An 18,791-nucleotide genomic window follows, 5' to 3' on the forward strand; every position below is an offset into this window, starting at 1 on the left:
GTTGATTTTTGCACGCTTTTTATGTAAACATTACAAAAAAATGGCCCACTGTGTCATCCAACGTAAATAGATGGTACCGTTTCCAAGTATGAAATTAACGCATATCTCAACAATGTCTTCTCCATAAATAACTCTGTAAATCAGCAGGACCTCAACTTCTTTAAGTTGATGGATAATAGAAAGCACCCAGTGCATGGGTATGTAGTATACACACACAAACAAAAAGGTTTTCAGAAAAACAAGAAAACCTGGTATACAGAGCTACACAGGAATTAAACCAAAGTCCAAACTCTATACTAATTATGTTATGATATGAAAAACTTAAGGCAAATTAAATCAAAATACAATCGATTGGTCCATCCAAGACACTGTGCCCCCGCTCCTCCCTCCCTCCCTCCCTCCCTCCGATTGTCTGTCTCCCACCCCGTTGCCTTGGAAACCGAGTCAGTAGTAATAGTAGTCGTAGTGTTGGTAGTCGCGGAGCCCCTTGCAGGCGGCCCCTTACGAGGAGCTCATGGCGCCGTTCCTCCGCGAGATGCTGTCGAAGGACGAGCCCATGTCCCGGCTGTCCAGCTCCTCGGTGGTCTCCTGCAGGAGTTCATAGCCGCAGCCGTGCTGCTGCCCCACGCCGTTGGCCGCCGGGAACCCCGGCCCGCCCCGCTCGTCCTTGCGAATGGCCACGGCGAGCGCCGACAGGCTGACGTTCACGTCCTTGAAGGCGTGCAGCAGGAAGATGCCCACGATGATGGTGAGGAAGCCGCTCAGCGTGCCGATGACGTCGGCGGCGCCCATGTGCTCCCACTCCTTGAAGAGGATGGCGGAGCAGGTGAGCACCGAGGTAGTGAAGAACACGTAGTAGATGGGCGTGACCAGCGACGTGTTGAAGATGTCCAGCGCCTTGTTCAGGTAGTTGATCTGCGTGCTGACGCACGCCACCAGGCTCAGCAGCAGGACCCACGACAGGGGGTTGCTCATCGCCGGCTCCCCCGCGATGGCCTCCTTGATGGCGATGCCCAGGCCCTTCACACAGGACACGGACAGGGCCCCGATCACGGAGCAGATGGTGATGTACACCAGGATGTTGGTCTGGCCCTGGCGCGGGCCCACCACGCAGATGAAGATCAAGGCCACGATGATCACCAGCATGGCAAACACCAGGAAGCCTGGGAACGCACAACCGCCGAGAGGGTCATCAACCGCGACTGACATGGCATGTAAACATTTGATGTCTCAATCTATATTTATACACAAAACTGGACTTTAAAAGGGGTCCCCATTTTTTAAGTAGACTAATAACAGTATTCTGTTAGTTAGTTTAATTAAATAGTTTTAAAACCTAAAGTGGTGTCAATAGACTTTGAAGGGGCTGATAAAAAAAAAGTGAAAGTAAATAAGACCAAGCAAGAGATGGGAAGAGAGATAGAGAGGGACTTCAGGACTCTAACCTGGATCCACCAGTTTGACCGCCATGTGCTCCAGACTGCTGATCTCCTCCTCCTTTGGAGCGTGGATCACCATGGTGGTGGAGCCGAGGATGCTGAGCACACAGCCCAGCTTACCGTGCAGGTTCAACCGCTCGGTCAGGAAGTACGAGGACAGCACCGCGCTGAAACCACCAACAACAACAACACGCCGTTCAGTGTCTTACCGCCATGGGATCGGCTTCCGGTACATCACAGACTCCAAAGGCTCATTGGCATGGAAAGCACATTTTTTCATACCAAAGGACACCAACGCCACCAACAAAGAACAAACCTCCCCTTGTATTTCTGGTTTCTAGAATTCCTCTCTACTACTAGTACTACTATCGTTTTTCAACCACAACTTCTTTGTAGCGTCTCCAATTTTGAATGTGCCCTTTGATTGTTCACTCGCTAGGCACTTTGTATATATGCTTAGGCCCAATCCCATTTCTACCCCTTACCCCTTCCCCTTACCCCTTCAAAACAAGGGGGAGGGGTAAGGGGTAGAAATGGGATTGGGCCTATGTCTGCTAAATGACTACATGTACCACACCTCCCCCTCCAAAGACGGACGGATAACATTAGCCAGGATGTTTTTTTATTTGTTACCTGACCAGTACGCTGAGGGCTCCCAGGGGGGTGACCAGCGTGGCCGGAGCAAACGCATAGGCAGCGAAGTTAGCCGCCTCCCCAGCTCCCACTGCGCACACACAAAACACAGGAAGGACGTTAGCCTGGTAGCCTGCAGGCATGAGCAGGGCAGCCAACGTTGTGTTTCAGTCTGCCACGGCTCGGATTGTGTTCACACTGTAGGAATCGCGTGTTACTCTTAAGTCCATTTTTACCGAAGCATTGAGAGTATCATGTTTTCAAAGAAAACCTCCCAATATACCGCATAACATCCTGCTATTACATGGGATGCATAAGACACTGAGATTGAGTAGGATGAGTGCTCGGAGGACACTTACTTGACAGTAAACCCGCCCACCAAAGCCACTCCTTGAGATATGCATGACCTCCTTGCCCTGAAGAACAAACGATGCATTAGAACAAGTGATGAAACCACAAAGAGGATTTATTACAGTAGCGTAGAGCTACAACGGACATAGTATACGGTATAGGCTACAACAGACAGTAGTACTGTACAGGCTACAAAATTCATAGAATACTGTATTGTAGAGGCTCAAACATAGTATTAAAGTAGTGTTGAGGCAACAACAGACATAGTATTACAGTAGTGTAGAGGGTCACAACATATTACAGCTGTATAGAGGTCAAAATATACTTTTTTCTAATCTTACTATTACAGTATTGTATGTGCTACAAGAGACTGTATTTTTTTCATAAGTATAGGGTACACCAGATAGTATCACAGTAGTGTGGAAGAATTCAACCTTTCCTGATAAAGTAAATAATATAGTAGAACTGTGGCCTGGGGTTAATGGTTGCTCGGAAACCGACCGGCATGTTCCCTCCCTTGCTGAGAATGACCCTTGAAGCTTGCACCCTTTGTTGATATTCAATCAAAATTCATACACCAACACCCCGTATGTAAATGACCTTCCTCCTTCGAACTTACCGTGGTTCTTTGTTTAACTGATACGCCAATCACGTCAGGTTATCTACCATACTGCAAATGACCACGCCTATACACCATTTAGACCTCTATCAGAAGCTTATATCCCCTCCTCTACAGAGTGTCAGGCTTGGTATCACCCGATGACCACATAAAGCCCCCATGGCTACAACCGAATGTCGTCAACCTGCCTTCAACCGCAGGCCTTTTGTCACAGCCCTGGCAGGGTCACGTGATGTTATTCACGTTAATAATTACTCAGTGTAATAAAAGCGCATTGCGCGTGACTAAATTTAACCAAAGACGACGAATCATCCCACCGCGCCTTAAATCACTCAAGGCCCCGGCTCGCCTTGAACTGGGAAAGCCTGAAGAGGTGGTTTTGTTTCAGGCGCACGGCTGGTCCGACGCCTCAGGCTTCCTGTTGTTTGCCCAAACTGAACACGGAGTGGCTGATCCCCTGTTTACCAATGCGGACGGACCGGGTTTGGGTTTGGGTTTGACCGATCACTCGCTGCAAAGGCAGTGTTTATTTTACACAGTACAGGTAATTTACAATAGGCAAATGGGCATTCACACAGGGGAATTGTGTGGACGCAGCAACCATAAGAGCAGACGGGACGAGGTGTACTGCATACACACACCTAAAGAACAAACTGGCGACCCCCATGTTGCCTGGCAACCTGCGCTCTACCTTGTAGTTCTGGGTAAAGCTTCAGAAACACAAAGTTAGCAGCTGGTCTACATTGTAGACCTAGTAAGAGTAACAACAATGATAAGTACCTACCACCAACCCAGGTTAAACAACAGGAATGACATACCGATTACTACTTCTTAGACCATATGGAGGAAAGGTGAAGTTGTACCTGCTGTACCAGTTCCACCTTCACGATCAAGCTTTAACAACATAAATGGTAAGTATGTGTCACCAGTCCCATTGTTATGCACCTGGATACATATACTGAACCCAATACCTGTTCAATTTAGACACACCTTTAGTTTAATCTACAGTACAGTTGTGCCTGTTCTACCTCATAGATCCAGGTGAACGGAAGGTAAGGGCGGTTTACCTGCTCGCATCGATCCCTTCTTGGCCAGCCGTAGCAGTCCCTTCTTCTTGAGGATGAAGCTTCCTCCGATGAAAATGCTGGAGCTAACAGCCAAACCAAGGCCGATGTAAAAGTCATACTTTCCTCGTTCCTCAACCATGGTGAGGTTGGATGAGCTGGTTTGTTTGGTCACATTTACCACCGAACACTGCAGTCGCTGGCCAAGGGAACAGTTGTGGCCAGCCCAAATACCTAGGAGTTAAGAAGACACAATTCTATGTTTTTCATCCAGCCCCCAAAAACGAATAAATACAGAAGTAGGCTAGTTTTAGGTGTGTCCTACCATCTCCACAAGATACATTACAAAATGCATACCCCTGATGCAATGTGTTGGAGTATAGCTCCATCAGGACACATTGGAAAGATAGTCCTCAAAAATAGAAGTTCTTCAACAGAACAGTTTGATTATAAGCTCCACAAAAGTACAGTGTCAACAACAGTGATGCTCCCATAGACGCAATGCATTTCAGCCGATGGCTGTTGTAACAAGGTTCGTTTATACAAATATCCCATCTCTATCCTCAAGAAATAGAATGCAGGAAGTGACAGGTCAGGTTAGCATGCTAGCCCGTGTTAGCACGCTAGCCTGTGTTAGGCTAACTCTCCTAGGTTACCACCTCCCTGGCCAAGTTTAACTGCCTTCATACTTAGTTGGCTACTGACACACGCAGTCTAAAAGATGGATCTGTTCGTACATAACGGCAACCGCAAACGCACTTGGCTCCTGCATTCTCAATATATATTCGTAAAACAAAATACATTATTTGTAAATAATTGGTATATATATGGCCGTTAGCTGAGAGCTAGCTGGCTGGATAACGACGCTAATGACCCAATGCTTAGAAACCACATTATAAAAAAAACATTTAAATCGTCTCGTTCGGAAGCAGTTGCAATTTCATATATATATTATAGCTACCTGTCCAGAATTGGTCGGCGTTTCCCACGGAAGGCTGATAATGGTAACGGTTAAGGTAGAGGTTAGCGTATTGCTAGCCTATTTCCGAGCGCTGAGCTTCATATCTCATACTGCACTCTGCACTCCTCGGCCCGGCTGACTGCTCTGCGCTGCACCGCTCTCTGTGCTTCCTCTGGCGAACACCACTCAGCACTATAGTATGGACCTCTGCCCCCTCCCTTCTGTGACCCTGTCAGTACACAGGTTTCACAACGTTGAGGCTTGCTTTCCCACGGATACAGTCTCATAAGGATTGTAATAAAGATTGCATTATTTTTCCAGAAAAAAAATGCATTTTACATTACAGATATAACAAAAAAAAATATAGCATCAAACATTCGATTATTTATTTGTTAAAGTGCTTGTACATCAGTAGAATAGTGTTTTACGGTATAGTTGCTTTCTACTTGTTTCCTCATCACTTTATTCACAGCAAATAACTAGTACATCAGGAATGGAACGCAATGAAAGGAATTTGTGTATTACTGTGATAAAAAATGGGTTCAAAACGAATAATAAATTCAGGAAAAGCAAAATAAGAGAAAACGAATGACATTTGCATGTTGTGCTAATTTGAAGGAAAAAGGTGCACACACGTGTGTTCACAACCAGAACTGTCACTACACACTAGTTCTTTGGTTAGGCATTTTACAACTCCATCAATGAAAACTCTTTAAAAGTTGTATTCAATTGTTCTTTAAAAATAATTATTCTACTTTCTGCTTGTCCTCGCCCTTCGGCCACATCAGTACGGCCTCATGGGATACTCTCAGGAGCACCACACCGACAAACATGGTGGCCAGGGCACAGACCATGGCCAGGCTGTCCACCACCGTCAGCCCCCTCCACTCCTTGAAGAGCAGAGACGACGCCAGCAGCACAGAGCATGTGAAGGACACATAGTAGAGAGCCTCAAACATGTTGCAGCTGAACCGCTGCAGGGCTTTATCGATGAAGAGGAACTGGGTGATCACGCTGGCGGACAATATTCCCAGTAAGCCAAAGAAGAGGACCAGAGCCCTTGGACTTCCCCCACTGAAGAGGGCCTCCTCTGCCACCAGGCCCAGTGCCTTGCTGCTGGGCACGGTGAAGCTGCCAAGCAGAGAGCAGATGGACACGTACACCATGATGTTGGAGCTGCCGTGCACCGGGGCCACCCAGAAGATCAGACCAATCAGCAGAAGGAGAACGAGGAAGGAGTAGCACACAAACACTGGAGGGGACAGGAACGTCCTAGTTAGTGGTGGGAGGTATTGGCACATTAAATAATCTCCGACCTAAAGCAGCTCCGGGAATCGTTCATCCTCAGTTTGATGGTTTACTTTATAGCAAGGTAAGGTTTTTTCTACCTGTAGGCAAGGCATCGCTGATCAGACTACCCTAAAAAACCCTAATTAGTTCATACACTAATTATTATGAACATAAATCTTATTGGATGTGTTGACAAATGTAATCCTCAATCCTGAGAAAAGGACACACACTAACAACTAACAACACTGTAATAGTCTTGTAAAGACTGCCAAGACGTAAGTTGATAAAGGCCACCAAATGGCATAATAATAATTATGCATCACAGTAGGTTCACGGCACTCCAAGATCACTCGATCGGCAGCACCAGACCTGGGTCGAGGAGGCTTGCCTCCAGCTGGGTCCTGGAGGAGATTGTCTGCGCCGGGGGAGCGTGGATTATCAGAACCACGGTGCCGCAGCAACACAGCACACAGCCCAGCCGGCCAAGAAGCTCCAGACGCTCCCGCAGAATCCACCAGGACAGCACAGCCCTGCGACACACACACACACACACACACACACACACACACAGACACACACACACACACACACACACACACACACACACACACACACACACACACACACACACACACACACACACACACACACACACGATAGTGCAGTGGTTAAACCCCAATATATGATGCATCACCTGTAGGCGTTCTGCAGTAAGATAACCATGCATTTAGAAGATGATAACTTAATAGTAAACAAAAACATACTCTCATTATAGAAGCATCAAAATCATGAGAATAGACAGGGCCAGCTCAACCCTGGATAACCCAAAAAACCCTCCCTACTCACCCGAACAACACTCCCAGAGCTCCCAAGGGCGTGACGATCAAAGCTGGTGCCGCATTGTAGGCAAAGAAATTCCCAATTTGGCCCACAATCACTTTAAGAAGTTCAAACATAAGGACTTTTAGGGTGAGATGTTGGATCAGTTGTGTCAGGAATTTCAATAATTGTGCATTTCCAGATTTGAGCGATAGAGAGCAGTATACTCACTAGAGAGGGTGCCGCTCCACCACACCAGATCCTTCAGATGCGAATTGCCTATAGGGGAGCCAAAAACACGCGCTCTTCAATGGCAATGAACCTATGGCCTCTGAATAAAATATCTTTTGTAAACGTTTACATTATATAATTGGGGAACATGTTCTAGTTACTGTTTTCAGATCTTTTTCTCAATATACCTTTAGCTTCCGCACGCAGCATCCCCTTTTTCTGGAGCACAAATGTGGATCCATTGATCAAACTTGATAACACTGCTATCAATATCCCTGCGACAGGGAGCGGGATGTCCGACTCCAAGGCCATTTTACAGTATCCCAAAGTAACACGATACGTCTAGTTTAAACTAGTCTAGACAAACACCAACAAAAAAAGTTAGTCCGATTCACGTTATTTCCAATTCTGACACTGAATGGACTCCTACGTAGGCAGTCAAATGTACAGTTCAACCAGTGACGGTCGTTATAACTCCGACGAATCACATTCGTCACTGACGGCCGGTTGCATGTCTACCGCCGGGTGGGCTTGGTCAATGCATTTCATTCAATACGTTTTGGGTCCATAGGTCTACGGCCGGGTGGGCTTTGTCAATACATTTCATTCAATACGTTTTGGGTCCATATGTCTATGGCCAGGTGGGCTTGTTCAATGCATATGATGTAATGCGTTTTGGGTCCATATGTCTATGCTGGGTGGGCTTGGCCAATGCATTTCATTCAATGCGTTTTGGTCAGCGCCTGGTCAGTCTAGTCTAGGCGAGATAACATTACTCGTTTCTATAGTACGACACCAATGTTTTGTATAGTTGTCCAGCTTAATAAAAATAATATGTAATATATCACACACACAGGACTACATCCTAAAATGTATGTTCAATATACTTTCCCATCAACTGTTCTGTATTTGCAGGCTCCACCACACCCGTAGCGGCAACAAGAGAAACATCTACTGAACCCGCCCCCAGGTCCCGCCCATATTAAAGAGAAGCGCTCGGTTTATACCGTACGGTGTCTGCGGGCGGAGTCTGGTATTCAGCAAGATGATCACCTCGAACTGGAAACCGTTGTCGGTATTACAATGTCATAAACCAATCGCAATAAACCCATCGCCGCATGACGTCATTTGTTTCCATGCCTCGTGCTTCGGCCCTAGAGCTGTCAATCAAGTTCAACATGAACGACTTTCTTAATGCACCAAAGCAGCCGAAGGAACGAGAGTAACATAAGGGAAACATTTCAAGGTACTGTATTTATTGCATTTTCGAAGTGTTGATATTTTATTTGCAGCTTATCTGCAGTCTTGGAAGGGTTGCATCCTACACCACTGGGTGTCATACTGCATATTGGATGCTGAGAACAGATCTAGCATAGCCACCGTTACATCAACCGTGGATATGGACATAGATTGTTAGCCACTAGGCTAACCTTAGCTGTGTTCCAAGCTATTTAGCCACCAGGCTAACCATAGCTGTATACCAATATAGAGCCACCATGCTAAACTTAGCTGTGTTCCAAGCTAGTTAGCCTCAAGGCTAACCCTGGCTTGGACCACAGCTATGGTCTATGCTGGCTGACTAGATTGGTACCCAGCTGGTTAGCCACAAGGCTAGCTGTGGTGTTACTTTCTATGTTATTGGGGGTGCATTATGCTGTGTCAGGGGGATTTTTCTCACTAGAAGATGTGACTATGTTATATGACATATCTCCTATTTACCACGAGCACTGACAGCTCGCTAACGTTACAGTAGTCCATCTCCACTCAGTTGTGCATGGTAACATGTCTCTTTAATTCACTTGATGTTCTATAGAACAGGGCTACACTTAATTTACATATAGCTGATTAAGGTTAACTTTCATCCCGTCCACATTCAAATGACTGCATTTTAACAGAGTTGAACACGACAGCAGATACAGTTGAATAGGAGACCTAAGCTATCGCTAGCTGATGTCCTGTTGCTGTACACTTCAGATGTAATTCATACGTAGCAACATACAACGCTGTTATCGAGGCAATTCTTTCAACAGATAGTTTGTCATCGACCAACAACGTAAGCACGTCAATGCATGCATGCGAATGGAGGACATTGGGTCAGGCGGAGAGAGTAGAGGGTGCTCCGTGTAGAGGGGGCTCCCAGTAAAAGGTGCTCTGTGTAGAGGGGGCTCACAGTAATTTAAGGGTGCTCCGTGTTGCAGGTTGGCTGCGCGTGCAGCCAGGGGCGGACGTGACAAGATGCCTACTCCATCGTTCACCCTCGACGCTCAGCTGAGATTTCATGACAAATGGCTGAAGATCGACCTCCAGGTAAGTCGGTCAACGGGGTCGCAACGGTGTTAAAATGCCAAAGACTTCTCCGTGTTTACTACAGAAGGTCTCCTTGTGTTGACATAACATAACCAGGGTGGGCCTAGGCCTGGGTGATCGTACAGACACCCGAATGTTTTCAACAATATCGGGATGTAGTGTATTGCACAAGGAGTTGGTTTGCTTGTTGACATTATTAGCGTGTCAGTTTCATCACGCATAGTTTACCATGAGACTCCCTGTTCCCCTTACTGTGAACGGTCTAGTCACTCTATCAGTGTCAGATGCTTGTATTAGGTTTAGCTTTATTTTTATATGAATTGCACTGCTGAAGCTCCAGACCCCTCAAAAAACAGGTCTGTTGAATCATCTTATTTTCTTGGAATTTGATAAACATATTTTAAGGAGGATATTGGGTATAATCGGTGAATTAAAAAGTTATGGATTGTATGTAAATAACAACATTGTAATAACATTTCCATTGGCTCACGAAAAGGCCTCCCTGATTCAAGAGGTTCTTTAAATGTCAGTAAATATATCTGTTATTATATTATATTTATTTTGTACAAAAGCGAGTGATGCTTTTATTGGTTAATAAGTGTGTGTGTGTGTGTGTGTGTGTGTGTGTGTGTGTGTGTGTGTGTGTGTGTGTCGTCTGTGTCTGTGTCTGTGTAGAGGGCCTTCTCTCCAGAGGGCCTGAGCGAGATGTGGAATGAGATGGTGAAAGATGAGGAGATCACCTTCACAGGAGAGGAGTCTGCACACACCGGTACGAGGCTGTGAGCCAACCTCACCCTCTCTTCCTAATGTCTGCTTGGGGTTCTAAGCGAGGAGCACTAGCTCATGGATGCTACACACAGTTGGAGGCTTGTGGGGAATTGAATTTCTGAATGTCAGAATGAAGAATTTGAAGGACCCCATTTTACCACCAGGTGTTCCGTTAACCATTATAAGCCGTTCCAAAATCAACCTGTTGGTTACATTACAAGTGCGATTGTCCAACCCAGATGTGTGATGGATATATCAGCATTCCAGTTGGCACGGTCCACTGGGTTACGCTGTCAGCTGGATCTAACCATCCTGCATCTGGGTGGTCATTCGCTTGTGATTTCCCTAGATCTTGAAATGACTTTTGATGACCGTTCAACAGCACACCTGGTGGTACAATTGACCTTTTTAATGAAGAGTTTGTGTTAATACCTGTCTTGTCACGGTGTTCCCTAGAAGACTGCACAGACTGCTTTGGGGCACAGAAGAAGGATGACTCCAACGATAAAGAGAAGAAAGAGGAGGAGGAGGCATCGACAACCGTGCATCACTCCATCATTGAAACGTGGGACTGGGGTAGACAGCCGGGTGAGTTACAACACACTGGGCTCCAGCACAACCATATTCATCTTCGCAATGGTGGTGATTTGAATCGGCAAAATAGTATTGGGGAGGCATGTGGGAGGCATGTGGGTCACGAGGTAGAGCCGGTTGGCTGGTAACCAAAAGGTTGCTGGTTCGAACCCCGGCTCCTCCTGGCTGAGTGTCAAGGTGTCCCTGAGCAAGACTGCTCACCCTACCTGCTCCCGACGAGCTGGCTGTCGCCTTGCATGGCTGACACCGCCGTCCGTGTGTGAATGAATGGGTTAATGTTCGGCAATATTGTAAAGCGCTTTGATTGGACACTTTTTAGAAAAGCGCAATGTAAATGCCGTCCGTTTACCATAATCCTTTGTTACAATGTAATATGTATGCAAAATTTGAAGGGAAAGGATTAGAGCTTTCCGTTTGATTATTCTAATTTCTCTTATAAGTGATCTCTATACCTAAATAATTTCATAATGAATAGATCCCATAATGTATTCCTCATGGCTTGGCCTCTGGATGAGATGTGCCCATGTCACGTTGACTGTGCGTTCACTATGTGTTTGTAGTGTCTCCTGAGTCCTGAATGACTCAACCTTTATGGTTAATTAGTTTGGGGTTTCCTCGTGTTGCTAGTCTGCCTCTAGCTACGTACCAGCTAGGTACCAGCAAGCTTGTTGTCGTTCTGGCACGTGAGCTGTAGTCGATCTGTCGTGCGGAGCTGTGGTGTGGAGGTCAGAGGGGTTATTTATACCCCAGCAGAGTCCAGTGGCAATCTGGACAGCTCCTGTAATGTAACCTGTAGCGTAGTCTTGAGCTTGGCCTGCGTTGTTTACTAGCTGAGCTTGAGAAGGGTGGGACGGATTCATGTTGGGCCAGAGATAAGCATGCAGGGCCAGGGGGGCTGGTGGGGCAACCAAGGCAGTGGCTTCCTGGAGAGGTGTATCCACTTGTATTTCCATGAATTTAGCAGGGCAGCCTACTATATGTGTAATACGTGTACACACCATTTATTCATATTCATATTATTCATAGATATAGTTATACAAATGATCACAATTATCACTATGTTTTGCCCAAAAGATAGCATGCATAGATGTAATGAACCTCAACATTCTTAAGCAATGGATGGATATCGGATGTCATAATCATTGTAAGCATACACTGTCCCCAGATCCGCTCTCATAACATCTAGGGGGTCCTCGAATTTTGCGTGTTGTTCATACCAGATTTTGTGTGTGTGTGTGTGTGTGTGTGTGTGTGTGTGTGTGTGTGTGTGTGTGTGTGTGTGTGTGTGTGTGTGTGTGTGTGTGTGTGTGTGTGTGTGTGTGTGTGTGTGTGTGTGTGTGTGTGTGTGGTAGTCAGTAGTTCCTTTTTAACTTTAGCAAACAATTGAGTCTTCAGTCTTGGCTCTATCTCTCTATTCGCTTCAGTGTCTGAAATACCAGCACACTGTGTCTGTATGCTGGAAGACATATCAGTCCTTACAGCACAGCGGGGTCAGCTGAACACTAATGTGGATGTTAGATCTGCTATTTCCACCCCCCCCCGTCCTGAGAATGGCTCGGTGCTGAGAATGGCTCTTTGTGATGTAAGATCCAGCAAGAACTACAAAGCCCACAAGAAATCCGAGCCGGCCTTGTAAAGGCCACCGAAATACTTTTCATACCACAGCCATATTCATACTGTATATGTATTGTGTATTTGTGCCTCTCCCAGGGGGTTGCTACACAATGGTAGTGGATGAGGTTTGATATCCCGCTTACATTCAGACACACATGAACTCATAGGTGACTTAAGAAGCGCTATATAAATGCAATTTATTAATATCAATGATTATTCTAATTATTTAGTTGAATTGTCAATATGATTATGAAATCCAGTATATACACAACATTTGATTCTAATACTGGCCCCCAGGTTTGGTCAAATAAGCCTGTTTTGGTCAGTGTTGAAAAACCGAAGCCTTTCCAGATGTTATATATCAACTATCTCTTATCCACCTTTCCTTTTTTGTAGCAGAATCATATTAATTATTATTCATACAGTTGAACCTAGACCGGAATAAACAATAGTCATCCATTATCCAATTGTGGAAGAGTGTGTCATTGTGTGAGCTAACTTGTCTGTAGTGGTTTTTCATCAATCGTTATATTAACTAGCGGATGGTAAAAATTATCCATGTTGACTCTGGAGATTAACAACAACATGACTTCTGGGACCGGGCCACGAAACCCCTCATGCAGATTCTTAATTACACTCTTAAACACTCAAGCTGAAGTTGTTGTTTAATGTTTTTCTGCGCTTGTGAGATTATAAAAAAAAGAAAGTTCAAAAGCTTTATTTGTCCTACATGTTGCCATATTAGAAAATTGTCTTTGATTGAAGGCAGTCTGTCCTCTAATTGTGTGTATGTGGTGCTTGTGTAAGAAGTATGTTGTGTCTGTGTATTGCCTCGGGTATGAAGGATTTTGTATAGAGAGATTTTTGGCTAGAGGCACTCTGTATCTTCTGCCTGATGGAAGCAGCTCAAAACAGCCGTGGAGGGGATGGGAGGGATCCAGGAGAATGGAATTGGTCTTCCTTTCCACTGCTTGAGTGTGCAAATCTGAAAGCTGTTTTTGTTGGATGCTGGTTATCTTGCTTGCCTGCTTAATTATCCCTTGCGTCTGCTTGTTAGGAAGCTGTACCAAGATCAAGATGTAATGTTGAAGGAGATGACAGATTCGATCAGTGTCTGATAAACCGTTAATAAAATGTCCTTTCTGACATCGAACCCTTTCAGCTTCCTCAGGAGACACATGCGTTGTTGGGCTTTTTTGTAAACTCCGTCTCCGTGCTGGGTGAAGGACATTATTAGATAATAATATAAGGATTATAATCAATATCTTGCTTTGTATGCCAAATTAATGAGATGAGCGCGGGAAAATACAGTCTTCTGAAGAGGCATCTTAGAAAGGTCATCTGATGTCCTGGGCCACCAGTAATGTACCAATATTCAGGCCTGGTACACAAGGCAGTATCACCCTGAGAGATTCTGGGTTTGTTCAGGGACAGATGACACCCCTGGTGGGAAGAGTCTCCTCAGTTCAGGGTCTTCAGGGCTTCAATAACAAGATATGGGAATGGCGCATGCATGACAGTGTCTGATACAGAGGTAGAGAATGCTCAGACGAGGACATTGATAAGTTAGATGATGATACATGGCACAAATCCAGGAATAAAGAATGACAGAAGTTGGTTGAGGAGGAAGCCATACCAGGGCATTGTTTGGTAATTACCCTGGGGCTGGTTGGAGGTATCACTGAAGTGAGAATATAAAAACTGTTTGCCGAAACTGGGAAAGCAGGTGTTCTGCTGACCAGCTCTGCCTTTGTTTTACTTTGTTGAAGTTCTAAATGAAAGTCTTGTACTTTATTCTGTGGTTTGCTGATCCTTCCTTGAACGTGTTGTACTTTCCACAACACACTCTACTGACATTTCATATGATTATGATTATTATTATCAGGCATGGTGGTACCATTTGCATTTTAAATGTTAATGTTATTTATTTTCCATGCTACCTCACTGTCACTTAAAGCATGTACTGGAGAATGTGTGTGTGTGTGTGTGTGTGTGTGTGTGTGTGTGTGTGTGTGTGTGTGTGTGTGTGTGTGTGTGTGTGTGTGTGTGTGTGTGTGTGTGTGTGTGTGTGTGTGTGTGTGTGTGGGGGGGGGGGGTTATCCTGTGCAATGACGATAAAGAATTTTATATTCTATATTCAATGCTCATAATGGTTTGTGTGTGCATCTCTGCGTGCCCGTGTGTGTGCACGTAGACGAGAAGGAGCTGAAGGACTGTCTGATGGTGCTGGTGGACGACCAGCAGAAGCTGTCGGTGCAGATGGCCAAGAGCACGCTGTCGGCCCAGCGTCTTCGGCAGCGGCTTGTCATCCTGGAGCGCTACCTCATCTCCCTCAGCCACAGCATGATGGAGGAGAAGTACAAGGCCCGCTGGAAGACCCCGCCCACGCCCCCTCCGCCCACAACAGACAACAAGACGTAAGCCCCATCTACTATCGTGGGTCGTTGACCTCCATTCGAAAACCACCAACAAATGTTCTCTGTATATTTTTCACTATATACTCGTTCTGTTCACTGATATGTTTATAACGTGATAATAATAATGATTGTGAATATATCATGAGCGTGTCATTTGCAGTGTGATGAATGTCTGACCATTGCAATGGTACTTTTTTGTGTCTTGTAAACCCATGAGGGTTGGTGTTTGTTTGCCTGACACAATGTATAAAATTACTATTTTACCACCAAGTATGATGTTGTTAAGCCATTGAAAGCCATTTAAAAATGGACCTGTTTGTGACATCACAAGTGGGAGTGATGTCACAGCTGCTCGTAAAGTTCAGGCCCTCTTAAAAATATAAATAATTTACTTTGAACCACTTGGTATTTGAAAGGTAGAGATGCTTTGTATGATTTCCTTTCGTTCATTCGAATATAATGAGCTGACCGTAAGGATGGAGGATCAGTATTACCGGAACATGGCCCAGTACAACAAAGCCAGTAACATAAAGAGTAACGTGTGTGTCTCTGCGCCTGCAGCCCTCGTCCCCCGGCCAGCAAAGGTGTGGAGGGCCTGGCCAGAGTGGGTTCCAGAGCAGCCCTCTCCTTCGCCTTCGCTTTCCTCCGCAGAGCCTGGAGATCAGGTGAGCACACAGGGGATTGGCTGGTGGTCCACAGAGCACACAGGGGATTGGCTGGTGGTCCACAGAGCACACAGGCGATTGGCTGGTGGTCAACAGAGCGGAGAGGCGATTGGCCGGAGCTGCGGTAGACAAGATTGTGATTTGTTCGACGGTTCAGTGAACCAAAAGCGGATAGGCCGGGAGGTCAGGTGAACAGAGGGGCTAACTGAAAACACGCTTTGATTGACAGCTTTACCCTCTGTGATACGTTGCACCACATCGTCCTGCTGTTGTCGTCCACCGTCAACGGCTCGAGTTGGGTAACACTGTCTGTCCTCGCCATCTGCGGCCGGGACACTTGAGGGGGGATGGAGGGAGCATGTGACCCGGCCTGTCTCTCCATCAAACCCTCTGTCTAGTGATGGTGTATCTATGAGTCACTGTAACAGGGAACCAGCACTTCTATGCATTCCATGAGATAATCCCTCGGATCTGCACCCCATCCAAAGAAAGCCCCAATGGCTAAAGATAACCAAGTCATCTCTTTTATTAGGGCATTACCAGTTGGAGCAGGACGGGTCACCATAATTAAATAACCAATCCTTTTAATGGCTTAGAGGTCTGAGGTCCACAATGACCTATTATGTCATTTCTATTTTAATGTTTGTAAAGTATTTTTCAAAAGATATTCACAAATTTTCTTCAGAAATGATAACAGATCTTCCTTAGGTGATGATTCATTCCTAAGGCCCACAATTAATATTAATAAAGTATCATCTAACATCACTAAGCTTAACTGAAAGTATTCCGCCAAATTCTAATATTTACACAAATACAATACAAAAAATCATTATTTTGTATCGGTATATTTACGCAATAGCTACTTCCCCTTGAGAACCCGAATCATGCTAGTTTAGTTAGCTTAGCATGCAGGGATGCTCCGTTTTAATGGGTTGTTAATGTGTGACTGAGGCCACTGGCAGTGAACGGGTGTAAGAGGGGCTGGCCGCCCGCTCCTGGCTGCAAGCGTCTGGTAACCTGAGCTCCTTGGGCGGGTGCTGTTGAGCCCCGGACCAACACCAGTTCTGGTCTGGCAGCCTTCCTGGAACACAGAGCGGGCGGCTCCCCACGTGCGGCCAGGCGCCGGCGGGGACATGGCATTCAGGGTGGGGGGGGTTATGGGAATAGGTACAGGGACGATACGGTGCATGAGGATGCTGCAGGGGATTTGAGAGTAATATAGGAAAAAAGAAAGATTTGTGGATTCATTTAAAATGTATTGCAAGGTTGTCCACTTCATGTGAATCATCTTGAGGGGGTCAAAGTGCATTTAGAAAAGGGGTGGGAATCTCTTGGCACCTCAGGATTCGATTCCGATTCAGAGGTCAACGATTCGTTCTAAACCGATTATCGATGCATTTTTTATGAACATTTCCATGTGTGATTTTCAAAGATATATCTATACATCTGAGTTTGCTCCTCAGAGTTTGCTAATCACTTCCTACTGATGATCATTAAAGAAATCAAGAGATGAATTACCTTATCTAATATTTTATTAGAGAAAAAGCTTTTGTCACAAATATGACTTTCTATGAACAATGCAATAATCAATGCAGCTTGCATTACAACACACTATGAAAGTAGGTAAAAAATAACCAGATTTAGTATTTTTTTCACCCCTAATTTAGATAGTACTGTTTAAATATATTGAAGTATTTTGACAGTTTTCAGTTGTTCGGTTCCTAGGAGCTTTGCTTATCTCCGAGCTCGAACTTATGATATGTTCTATAATCAGGGCTAGAGCTCTTCTTAGGCCAACAAAGGAGGTCGCCGGTTGAATATCCATGCTTCTCTTTGCACAAAGGGCTGCAGTGCCCTTGAACAAGTCATTCAACCCCCCCCCCCCCCCCCCCCAAAAAAAAAGTGTTTAACAGCTGAAAAACTGCCTGCGTGTGTGAGAGCCAGTGTATGAATGCGGAAAGTGTCTGTGAATGTGTTTTGGTGTTTGAATGTGAGGCATTTACTGTTAATCACTATGACCTTGAGTCGCTATGAAGGGCCATGCCGGTCGTATTGTGCTATATGAACACAGACTGTTTCTGATCTAAAGCACCAAAGTGCCCCTCTATGAAACCCCAGTCCAGGCTTTCTTTAACCCCTGATTGTGGTGGTGTAGGGGACGATGCAGACCTGTGCAGCGAGCTGCTCCAGGAGTCTCTGGACGCGCTGCGGGCCCTGCCCGAGGCCACACTGTTCGACGAGGGCACCGTCTCCTCCGTGTGGCTGGAGGTGGTCGAACGGGCCGCCAAGTTCCTCAGGTGAGGTGCCGAGAGAGGCTCCACACTGCAGCATACTGCCCCGTACTTCACCCACAGCGTGCTACAATACAGCGCTGCGTACTTCAGTGCACTTCCAAATACTTTTTTCTTTCATTCAGTCATTGTGGTGATATGTGTGTAACCTGTGTGTCATGTGTTCTGATGCCGTCTTGCGGGGAACCAGTGATGTCCATGGAAGTGCCAGTGCCAAAGGCAACATTCCCCTGCAGGACCAGCACCTTGCTCTGGCTATACTCCTGGAGCTGGCTGTGCAGAGGGGGACCCTGAGGTAGGGCTCCGTTCTACCCTGCTGCGTAAAGGGCCCCTGTTTCACTACCAGGTGCCATGTTGAGATGGTGATCCATTTCAAAGTAAAAGCCATTTAAAAACATCAATCGCTTTGTGATGTCACAAGTAGGAGCGGACACTTTTTCGGATGTGAGCCATTATAAGCCGTTTCAAAATCGTCCGCTTTTGTGACATCACAACTGGAGTCGAGTGTCCAATCCCGCGTGGTGATGTGACCTCTTGCTGCCCGATGCTACGTAGATACTTTGTGATTTCACACTAATACATGGCGAGTGACATCGCATGGCTCTTATCCGAACCAATCAGGACAGGGGAACACGCTGTTGTAGTCATACTCATGTGGCCAGCGGTCCTGCTGTCACTGTGGTCCAATAGACAGTACTCTCTATAAAGAGAACATAAAACTTTCAGTG

General features: G+C 45.7%; 3 protein-coding genes across 8 annotated transcripts in view; 1 reads left to right on the forward strand and 2 right to left on the reverse strand.

The window, feature by feature from the left end:
• Position 1: 1 nt before the first annotated feature.
• Positions 2-5,277, reverse strand: nipa2 (NIPA magnesium transporter 2). Of its 2 annotated transcripts, none has more exons than XM_030372987.1 (6): positions 5,068-5,277; positions 4,110-4,340; positions 2,432-2,488; positions 2,073-2,163; positions 1,446-1,606; positions 2-1,163 (listed from the first exon to the last, which is right to left on the reverse strand). In XM_030372987.1, the coding sequence occupies exons 2-6, from the start codon at positions 4,246-4,248 to the stop codon at positions 502-504; spliced, it is 1,110 nt and encodes a 369-aa protein (XP_030228847.1). In that variant the 5' UTR covers positions 4,249-4,340; positions 5,068-5,277; the 3' UTR covers positions 2-501. The 2 variants fall into 2 exon arrangements, with proteins under 2 accessions (XP_030228847.1, XP_030228846.1); XM_030372986.1 differs by lacking the exon at positions 5,068-5,277 and adding an exon at positions 4,432-4,676.
• A 154-nt stretch (positions 5,278-5,431) lies between these two features.
• nipa1 (NIPA magnesium transporter 1) lies at positions 5,432-8,346 on the reverse strand. Its single transcript, XM_030371988.1, has 5 exons — positions 7,596-8,346; positions 7,408-7,455; positions 7,204-7,294; positions 6,727-6,887; positions 5,432-6,319 (listed from the first exon to the last, which is right to left on the reverse strand). Exons 1-5 carry the CDS (start codon positions 7,717-7,719, stop codon positions 5,814-5,816), a joined length of 930 nt encoding a protein of 309 aa, XP_030227848.1. The 5' UTR covers positions 7,720-8,346; the 3' UTR covers positions 5,432-5,813.
• A 196-nt stretch (positions 8,347-8,542) lies between these two features.
• The window catches only part of herc2 (HECT and RLD domain containing E3 ubiquitin protein ligase 2), a 67,327-nt gene continuing 57,078 nt past the window's right edge, over positions 8,543-18,791 (forward strand). For 4 of the 5 annotated variants that reach the window (XM_030371983.1, XM_030371984.1, XM_030371985.1 and 1 more), the window contains exons 1-8: positions 8,543-8,653; positions 9,606-9,714; positions 10,390-10,483; positions 10,939-11,070; positions 14,885-15,107; positions 15,669-15,772; positions 17,928-18,069; positions 18,254-18,358. In XM_030371983.1, the coding sequence (XP_030227843.1) occupies positions 9,643-9,714; positions 10,390-10,483; positions 10,939-11,070; positions 14,885-15,107; positions 15,669-15,772; positions 17,928-18,069; positions 18,254-18,358 (872 nt within the window). In that variant the 5' untranslated portion in view covers positions 8,543-8,653; positions 9,606-9,642. The remainder of the gene's footprint in view (positions 8,654-9,605; positions 9,715-10,389; positions 10,484-10,938; positions 11,071-14,884; positions 15,108-15,668; positions 15,773-17,927; positions 18,070-18,253; positions 18,359-18,791) is intronic. The other variant, XM_030371986.1, reaches the window with a different exon arrangement.

The sequence above is a fragment of the Gadus morhua genome, chromosome 12 (genome assembly GCF_902167405.1).
Source record: "Gadus morhua chromosome 12, gadMor3.0, whole genome shotgun sequence".
In the NCBI taxonomy this organism is placed as follows: Eukaryota; Metazoa; Chordata; class Actinopteri; order Gadiformes; family Gadidae; genus Gadus; species Gadus morhua.